Source organism: Porites lutea, chromosome 2 (assembly GCF_958299795.1).
Source record: "Porites lutea chromosome 2, jaPorLute2.1, whole genome shotgun sequence".
Lineage (NCBI taxonomy): Eukaryota > Metazoa > Cnidaria > Anthozoa > Scleractinia > Poritidae > Porites > Porites lutea.
This window is the reverse complement of record NC_133202.1, coordinates 53,699,358-53,709,608: the sequence shown is the minus strand read 5'-3', so window position 1 is coordinate 53,709,608 and position 10,251 is coordinate 53,699,358. Positions and strand designations below refer to the sequence as shown.

The 10,251-nt window shown below is 38.6% G+C and overlaps 1 protein-coding gene across 1 annotated transcript; it reads left to right on the top strand.

Moving 5' to 3' along the window:
* The first annotated feature begins 6,076 nt into the window (after positions 1–6,076).
* Positions 6,077–6,963, top strand: LOC140926422 (melanocyte-stimulating hormone receptor-like). Its single transcript, XM_073376168.1, has one exon. It carries the CDS (start codon positions 6,077–6,079, stop codon positions 6,938–6,940), a length of 864 nt encoding a protein of 287 aa, XP_073232269.1. The 3' UTR covers positions 6,941–6,963.
* Positions 6,964–10,251: the final 3,288 nt, after the last annotated feature.

The window sequence follows — 10,251 nt, the reverse complement described above, 5'->3', positions numbered from 1 at the left end:
TTATAATTAGTTCAGTGTGCGGAGTGTCTCCATCGTCTCAGTTATTCCCTGCTTAGAAGCATTATTTTGTTCACGTGGTAAGTACTGCGGGCGGTATGCTAAAAGAAGGGCATAAGGGCATTTAGATAAAATCATGGACACTGTGTAAATTGCCGTATTTTGTTAAGTCCCCGAGTAAAGAAAGAAAATTAACGAAGAATGTCTTAATTTATTGGGGTTGCTTTCCGGCTATAATTCTTAGTTAATTATTATTCTCAAATGTGGGCATGCATTATTTATTCGGAGGATAGCTCATCCTGGCTATAATCACGAATTGCGGCTTAAACGTCAACCACGTTTAACTCTGGTGGATGATTTGGCAGCATATTCTGTTGTGAGAAAAACAATACTTGCATTATGTTTTGCACCCTCTCATAGAAAAGAGCAAGCACGTACCTATACCTTTTTATTATTTACCCTAACATAAGCGTATATTGGGAGGAAAGCAAGGAACTACAGTCAAGCAGTGGTCATTGTACAAAATGTGGGCCGATTGTTTTCTGAGTTTTATTTGTGAAACCATTCTGGCAGCCAACGAAGGAATTATAATAATAATAATAATAAATAATAATAATGTTTATTTCTTATATTGCGCAGTCTAGCATGCGATAAAGATATGATCGAGTGCGCATTACAACACTAAAATCTTAAAGGAATAAATGGCTAGTCCAAATAATGATAATAATAATAATAATTTACAATTTTCGGAAAACAATAAAAGTAAAATATGAGTTAATAAAAGAACTAATAAAAAGCTAATTTAAAAAGATGTGTCTTTAGTAAAACTTTAAAAATGTTCAATGATTGACATTGTCTAATTTCTAGAGGGAGTCGATTCCATACTTTGGGCGCAGCATTTTCAAACGCCCTATCCCCGAGTGTCTTTTTTGTTCTATAGGTATTGTCCATTAGGAGTATGCCCCGGTATGATCTCAACTGATACCGTGAGCTCTCTTTGATTTTTATCAAGTCTAAAAGATATTGTGGTGCGACGCCGTAGATACATTTGTGAACTAGCATTGCTATCTTGAATTCTATTCTGTGGGTAACCGGAAGCCAGTGCAGGTTGATCAGGGATGGTGTGATAGGATCATACCTAGATATAGTACATACCAGCCGAGCTGCCGCGTTCTGCAGGCGTTGCAGCTTACCAAGATGAACAGCGGGCGTACCATATAATAGACCGTTACAATAGTCTAATCGTGACATTATAATAGCCTGTACAATGGACTTCCTATTATCATATGATAAATACTTTCTAATACGCCGGATGTTATGTAGATGGTAATAAATATTCTGACATATGCTGTTAATATGTGTGGTCATATTCATGTTTGCATCAAACCAAGCACCCAGGTTTCTAACAGAGTAAACCGCAGAAACCTTTACCTCACCTACTTGCAAGTCACTTATCATAACCTTATTTAACTGTGCGCGTGTACCTATAATAAGAAACTCGGTCTTAGCATCGTTCAGCCGAAGTTTGTCTTGGACCATCCAGGTTCTTATGTCCCTGATGCAAGCTTGTAGAGCGTCAACAGCATCCGTCTCAGTAGCAGAACCATCCGGCTTAAATGAGATATAGAGCTGCGTATCATCAGCGTATGCGTGAACGTTAGGGAGATGGGATTCAACAACATCGAAGAGCTTACTTGCGTACAACGTGAAGAGCAAGGGACCAAGACATGATCCTTGAGGTACCCCTTGAGGCAGATCACTCGAATAGCTCCCGTTAATCAGGATTCGCTGTTTCCTGTTTGATAAATACGAGTGAAACCATTTAAGAGCGGTACCTGTAATTCCATACGTCACGCACAGGCGATTCAACAACACTTGGTGGTCAATCGTGTCAAATGCTGCACTCAGGTCTAGCAATACCAAAAGAGTAACTCGTTGATTGTCCATTGCAGCTAGTATGTCATTCTGTATCTTCAATAGGGCAGTCTCTGTGCTATGACCAAGTCGATAGGCTGACTGGAGGATGGGATACAAACCCGACTGAGTAACGTGATCGGTTGTCTGATCATAAACTGCCCTTTCAACCAATTTAGAGAGGTATTGCAGATTACTCACAGGTCTTAAATTGGATAAGGAAGTCCCTTGCTTGGTCTTCTTCAGTCTTGGATCCACAAGGGCCGTTTTCCAATCAGATGGAAAGTGTCCCAAGGAAAGTGAAGAATTCACGACATTAGTGATGATGGGGAGAAGCATATCGGACATGCCGACTACTAAATTGGTCGGCATAGGATCAAGTTGACAGCTTTTCTTCGATGATCTACTGACCAACTTCCTTATATCTTCCACAGAATACGTATTGAAATGATCAAGTTTCCTATCGCCTGTAAACACTTTATCCTCAGCCACCGCCCCAGGATGAAGAGTACACGCATCAAGCTCTGCCCGAATCTTTGCAATCTTACGGTCGAAAAACCGCCCGATATCGTTGGCTAAGATTGAGTTGTCCGTGTATTCTGGAAAACACAACTCATTCCTAGGAAGTAACAATGATCGAGTGGCCCTGAATAGCTTTCCTTGGTTTTCACTATTGTCGTTCACAAAGTCTGAGTAGAAAGCACGCTTAGCCCGTGTACTTAAATAAGTAACGTGGTTCTTGAGTTTCTTGAATGCCAACAAATCTTCCTGTGATCGTGTTCTTCTCCATCTCCGTTCTGCTTTCCGGCGTCGCCTTTTTGCCTCGGCTATCTCACTGGTATACCAGGGTACCTTGGGCCTAGCCCGCACTGTTTTGGTTTTTAAAGGTGCGTGGCGATCAAGAACTTGAGAGAGTGTGGTCGTGTAATCCTCAACAAGTATATCCAAGTCCAGTGGGGTGATGGGATCGCTATTACCTCGATCACATAGCCCTGTAAGTACTACATCGTTCGATAGGCTCTCAGCGTCCAAGGATTTAGTTTTCCTAAACTTTATTATCCTAGTCTGAAATGAAGGCTTACATATGGCAACATGACAATGTTATAGCCAAGTTAAACTCACTGGTCACACATTCAAATACGAAAATTAAAGCCTATTCGCCTACCTTCTTTAGATCATAAATGCGTCAACTCATATTAACTTTTTGGTATTACAGCCTGGAAGTCTGTCTTTAGAAATTTACCAATTAATTGTAATTAATTTAACAATGGAATTTATTCATCTGTCTCAGATCGGGCGCATTTCCCAATTTTTCTTGAAAACTCGATCAAAAATATATAAAACGTCTATGAAACACTAATTTTATACATGTAAATACATAAATTTCCTTTTAATAACGTACTTTCCTTGAGCACAATGTGTAAAATGTAAGCTTAAGTTTACCTCGAAATTCTTTAAAATGGTTGCTGACTTGATCGCAGTTCAGAAAAATAAACAAGCGCTCCGCCGTGAAAGGAACAAGGTCGAAGTCTTCGAAGGTAAATTTCGCAGCTTAAAAGTTTTTTTGTCCCCAAGAAGAAAACAAACTTTTACATGTCACACGTCTAATCAAAACTGCCACACATGTGTTCGCGTAATGTTCTGAAAGAAAATCTACACTCACAGAAAAAAGATTCCGTTCCGACTTCGTGGGGTCCTTGTACAACAACGCTTCTGCAAAGCTTGCCATATCATTTTGTTTGTAGTCGCTATGCTGGTTTTTGCTGAATGAGAACAGAAGTTGCAGATAACTGGTTTGCCGTGGTAGGTAGGCTTGCAGCTAGTATCCTGAGGACGATCCTTGTTGGTCAAACAGCTTGCATTTGCTGATTTCGGCTAGAGGCTTTGCCATGGCTGACCATAACCTGAGATCAGGCCCAATTTAAGCGGTTCTCATACATTCTCTCTAACGGCGTCCGCTAAAATTGGGCCTGATACAAACTCTCTCAGGTTGTGCTCGTTACGGCCAGATAATGGCCATGGAAATTCAGAAAATTCATATGGTTGTTCATATCTTGTCAGGATTTGCTTTATTCACGGAACTAATGTGAGAGTGTCGCGAAGTTGAATCCCTCTGCAAGTTGTTGACCGCTAACAAGGTGCCTTTTGATTACCAACAAACGAGTGCAAATCAAAATACTCTCTATCTTTAAACTGGTTTCATTTGAAAGTTTAGCCGGGAGTGACTTCTCTGAACAGGGTACGCAACCGGAGGCTCACTGCGAAAGAAACCTCAATCGCCAACTGTGAAGTATTAGACGAAAAATATCGCATCGCTATTCAAGGAATTTTCAGTGTAGGCATTATTATTGGTGGCTTAAGGTAACAGACTGGTTGTTTGCCTTCGCTTTTTGTAAAAAATAAACCAGGAAAACTGGTGTCCTCGCTCGTTGGCTGTTTGCTTTTGTTTTTAAAGATTTATGTACTGAAAATCGGGAAAATTGCCGAGAAAAATATTAAGGCAACAGAAAAATACAAATTTCAGTATTTTAACTCCAAGCGCGCCTAGCTAAAATAATAAAACTAGTAGGACATCGTTTCAACTAGAGACAGAGGCTATACAGTGACCACAAATATGTTAAGAGGCAGAAACAAAATACTACAATTACCGATGCAAACGAAGCCGACGAAGTGAGGGAACACCGCCTGCGAAGTTTCAGCAAAATGTGGTCAATAGAATTCGCAACGAAACCGTAGAGAGGCAAGTTTACAGTCAAAATTATCTTCTTCGATGCAACGATATGAAGCAAGAATTACAGGGTGTCCTAAAAGTTCGTTCCTCTAAATTCAAGCACCATAACTTTTGATCAAAACTTCATTTTTACATGAAATGCTGGAAGATGTTTATTTCTCTACTGAGTACATGTATTCAGAATTTCAGTTACTGGCATACCCTTTTTGTTTTGTTTTGTTTTTTTTTTTGTTTTTTTATTACATTCTGTAGCCGTTGCTGCGTGAAGTGGGATATAGCTTGTAGACCCACGGATGATCCATTTTGAGCTTTTCTATCACCTGGTGCGCAAGGGCCAGTTCAACCCCCAAGCAATGTTTGTTTAGTTTAGGCAGCTGGAAAAAAATATATTTGGGGCATTCATCCAAAAAGATAATCATCCCAGCCTCCTTCCACAGCAAGATTTTGTACTTCTCTACAAATTTGAGACGAGCTGGGCGTTACTTGGCAGACTAAGTAGAGGTTTTTTTTAACCAACTCAGGGGCCTCTAATTTTAAACATTTTAAACAGCTTTTCATGACCCTTTCTGGACCTGGCTTGTTAACTAATGTGAGAGCTTTCTCGTTGAGTCTCCTTTTTTATATCTAGCCTGCTTTAAAACTGTTTACCTGCTTTATGCGGGAGTTTTTGGTCTTCCCCTTCATTTCTTGCCTTCAAAACCTTCATTCCTCCATGATCATTTTATCATCCAACATTCGGATTTTTCCAGTTTTTTAGCAGTTTCTACTACAGATAAACCAGTAAATCGAAATATATATATGTGCTCTTCCCTTAAAATAGCTGAACGTGTTTGCGTTAAGGGGATATACCTTTCGTGATATTCACAAAAAACAAGGAAGGAGTTGGAGCAATTCGGGCTATAGAATACGAAAAATATGTGGCTGGAAAATATACTCGCGCACGTGCACCTTTGGCGCGGAAGTGCACAAATCGAATATTCGAGTCAAAAAATTGGCACAACAAGTATGAAAATGGTGAATTAGATTGAAAGACAAATTTTGTTTCAGTGATTTGCTTACCAAGTCCAATCGTACTGAAATACAAACTTATAAAGTAGAGGAACGAACTTTTAGGACACCCTGTACACCATCTGTAATTTCGACATGAGGAGTATCTTGAGTAGTATCTTGAGTATCTTGAGTGTCTTGTATTGCAGTCTTATTTTATCTCTGCTCCTTTATTATCCCCGATATCATCCGTATCGGGGATACGATATTATAATATTTGTCCGTTGTGCTCGTAATACGGCTAATGAAACCAAGTCTTATCAAGTTAGCATTTCGTTCCTAGCACTTAGATCTGCATACCCATCTAACCAAAGGTTACACTTTTAACAGGTATTCACAAGAAACAAAAAACGCCAGAAGAAAAGGGAGAGAAAAACAGAATTCAAGATGTTTTCTTCATCCAAGTGTATTACCTGGTTTGCTGTATTCGTAACGGAGTCATTAATTATCGTATCAGTCAACCTCCTTACAATTATTGTTTTTATAAAGAACAGGAATCTTCGCATTCGTGCCATGTACTTGGTTATAAGCTTGCCAGTGGCTGACATGTTGGTTGGTCTGCTGTCCGAAAGTCTTTTTCCACTAGTTCAAATGGAATATCCTTGCGACGTCTTAACAAGAGTACCCCTTGATGAGAAAATAGAAACTTTTATAAGTACTACCATCCTTGTTCTTCCTCTCGTCTCCCTAACAAACATTGCCGTGATCTCTTTAGAGCGCACGCACGCAACATTTCGTCCATTCAAGCATCGCGTCATCAAAAAATGGGTTTATGGGGTAATAATTGCTACTGTATGGGTTTTACCTGTGATGATACTGAGTGCCGCGGTATCTATCAATTTTTATGATTTTTCAGACAACTTATTTATCCTCTGGCCAATATACTATTGTTGTTGTCTGTTTGTTATCTGTGTTTCGTACGCTTGTATTGCAATTAAATTTGTGTGTGGAGCACATCCCCAGCACCATGGAGCAGTGAATAGACAAAGAAAACTGACAGTGACATTGTTCATAATGACTATTGTATCTTTAATATTGTTGATACCATTACTTCTACATCTTTTTGTTTCCGCCATTAGTCCCCAGAATATCCTTTTCTCACTTTCTTATTTCTATTTCTCGTTTATTTTGGCTGGTGTAAACTCTTTCGTAAATCCCATTCTATACTCTGTAAGAATTCCAGAGTTTAAACAGGCTCTTATTTCATTATTTTCACGTCAACGAAATGAAAACGTTGTTATTCTTGTTTAACGTTACTAAAACATTCCTCGCCTACTAACACCTCAAAACAGAAGTCAGTTATTTAAAGCTCTTGCATAAAGTACGACGACTGAATTTAGAATGCTTTTACAACGCGCCCGTCTCCCTACTCTGTACAACAGACGACTACAAGCCATAGTGGTGCTAATGTATAAAGTCAAGAACGGACTCAGTTGCGCGTGATACAATGTAATGTTTTCCAACTTGTTCGTTCGTAACGATTCTGCGCACTCGCTTCGAAATAATGATTTTATTATACCACGTTTTGATACTACACGATATGGTAAACATACTATAAGATATATAGGACCGGCCCTGCTTATAGTCTAAACTGAATAAAAACCTACGAAAATCTTACAGCTTAGCTTGTTTTAGTCTAGGAACAAAATTTGAAAACTTAGTTTCTTTATATGGTTCAGTGTTTTAGTATTGTAAATATTTACTTTTCTTGTATTCTAGTAGTGTGGGCTTAATTCAAAGATTATCTTGAATTTTTCTTAAGTATTTTAGCAGCGAACATAGTAACTTTGTTTCCTTTTTTAGAATTTTAGTAGTACAGTTTATTTAGTGTCCCCGATTATTAGTCCTATCTGGGCTTAATAGTTTGACTCTCAAATAAAGGTTCTATCTAATACGTATCTACTGACATTGTGCGGAAAGATAATCGGGAAGGTTTAAATAACCTGCTAGTGTAACTATCTCGGCGCATGCTTTTGGTTGTGTCGCAAATATATATTTCAATGGAAATTTTTCTCAGAAGACAAGGCAAGATGTTCTTGCGTTAATTAAAAATCTATCATCAACATTAATACAGGGAGGGGTGGAGTGTGTGTGTGCGAAAACAGCGATGAGTTGAAATGACTGAGCATCGCGGAGTTTGATTGTATCAACTGTTTGCAGTTTTTGGTGTTGACTGTGTTGCCCTTGGATGAAGCTGGCAAAAAAAACTTGGCCCGGAAAGACCTGCAGTTAGGTCTTGCTTGGACAAGGGGCGCGATCCATTCAACCAAAATTCCAACCGGTCCGACCGGGAAAAGAGGGCCACCTCAAAAGGTGGACCCGTTTTTTCGAAACTTTTCCGGTTGGACCGAACCGATCCATTGAGTTTTGGACCGAAATTTCCGGAAAGTTTGGTTGAATGGATCTTGCCCAAGGTTTCCAAGCGGCTTTCTTGACGTTTCCACTTTGGTAAGCCCAACACATCTGTAAGTCTTTTCCCGGTTTTAGGGGGGCGGGAGGTGTACATTTTATGTCAAAAATGGTATGGTTACTAGTAATGTTTTTTGCAGTATTTATATCACCTACGGTGGATAATCTTGCTTGGGTATGTCTAGTTTTATAATTAGTATTATTAATTAATAAGTTTGCCTTATTAGATTGATTATAGCCATTTCTACATTGAAATAGAGACAAAGAGGCTTACAGTAATAAGTTTTGCCTGAGAGACAAATTTACAACAAGAAGGTCTCAGCGAGGTTTAACGATATAAGACGGCCGAGCATTTTATTAGTAGTTAGTACTAAGTGAAAATTTTTAACTACTCATCGTAGAAGAGAATTCTCCATGAACCGTTCTAGCCACAGTTTCTCATTGAGAGAGTGTCGAGATCGCTGGTAAGAGTTTTATGGGTCCTTTTTCTTAGCTGACGGAGCCTTCCGTGGCCTTTTTCTCGTTTTGGAGAAAAAGGCTACAATAGACCTTGTCCAACAGACCTTCTTGACTGAAATGTCTGTTGACCGTAACCGAGAAAAGCTTACCGTTGCCCACCCCATCGCGAACCTAGTAACTATAACATTTTAATTTGATGAAAAGGCTAGAAAAGATCATCCTAATCAAGCATGATTGATACCATGAGATTATGTAAATAAAATGTCCAAAACAATTTTAAAATATAATGAACAGTAAATGGGAAAAATTGGTTTCGTGGTACAAATTGTCGTAAGACGTAATTCTAAAATTTTCTCATAAAACAATACGCAAGCGCTAGAAATTTGCCACCACGCATATTGTACAAAGGGAAATTTAAAGTGTTCCTAGATGTAGTGAATACCTTTGCCGATTCAACAGAGACCTGGCTGGATCTGATCAGTAGGTGTTATATTCAAGCTTATCGGCCGGCCTTAAAATTTAGTGAGAAGTACGAGAAGTATATTGCATTACTAAGGGCGATGCCACTAACTGATTTGAAAGGGTGGTTACAAATTGCGACAGAAAAAATACAATTTCCTTATAATTTTACAATAGGTATCTTTAAGTAACGTCTCTTTTATAAGAAGTAAGTCGTTAGTTTTTAGATATAAATCTTTTTAAAAATGGAAGTGAGCACCATTCACAAAGGCGCGGACCCATAGGAAAACTAGACGCCGTTGTTGAAAGTGAGATCTCCTAACTCGGGATTCTAAAATATTATAATTCGGCACGTGCACTAAAGCTAGCTGGGTCCGCGCCTGCTAAACTGAGAAGAAATACCGTAATCAGCTCACTATTTCGAAATAATTGAAAGTGATTCACTAACAGATCAAATATTAAATCAACACCTGCCAAAAGAGAAGTTAAGGTTGGTTCTCCTTCGTTAGAAAGATCACAGTACAGTCCTAAATTTTGCCAAGATATTTGCTACGTTTAAGAGCATTGGCAATTAACCTAAAATAAAATAAATATGAATATGTACGCCAAGCGGAAGACCCAGAAATGAAAACTACGGAGAAAGGACAATAGTTAACAAGTAAGAAGCTCTCTTTGAAGGAAAAAGGACTTTCATCTTGAAAAAACATGTTCAAGTCAATCAGTTTGCAAAAATGGGGAGAAGGTTTGAGCTGATTCCCTCTCTATTACAAACAACGTTTACAGACAATCATCTAGCGGCATTGAAGATCTGTAACAACCAGGAACTATGATGATGAATGACGGATGATGATTCTGGCGCCACGATAAGCTGATATTGTACAATACTGAGGACTGCTCGCTTGAAAAGAAAAAAAAAACAGGTGAGAATTAAAAACTTTCCTTTATTTCTGCTGTATTAATCACTTCCAAACTATAGTGTATGAGGGTAGAGTTCGTTGAAATGACGTTATTTGCCTTTTTTCCAAGAAAATTGGTGGTTTTCACTGTCACGCCATCAAAATTAAAAATGGAAATCTTTCAATGCAAAAAGTCTAGAATCTGGGAAATGAAAGAAGATAAATATACAAAAAGCCTGGCCAAGAATCAGGTCTCAGTGCATTATTTCATATGCGAGATATTCGGAAAAACGTTTTACCCAAATTTATAAAGCATTGTATGGAGACGCCATACAAAAC

What these genes read in the sequence shown, in the direction of transcription:
- LOC140926422 (XM_073376168.1), top strand. Translation starts at nt 6,077, where the DNA reads ATGTTTTCTTCATCCAAGTGTATTACCTGGTTTGCTGTATTCGTAACG.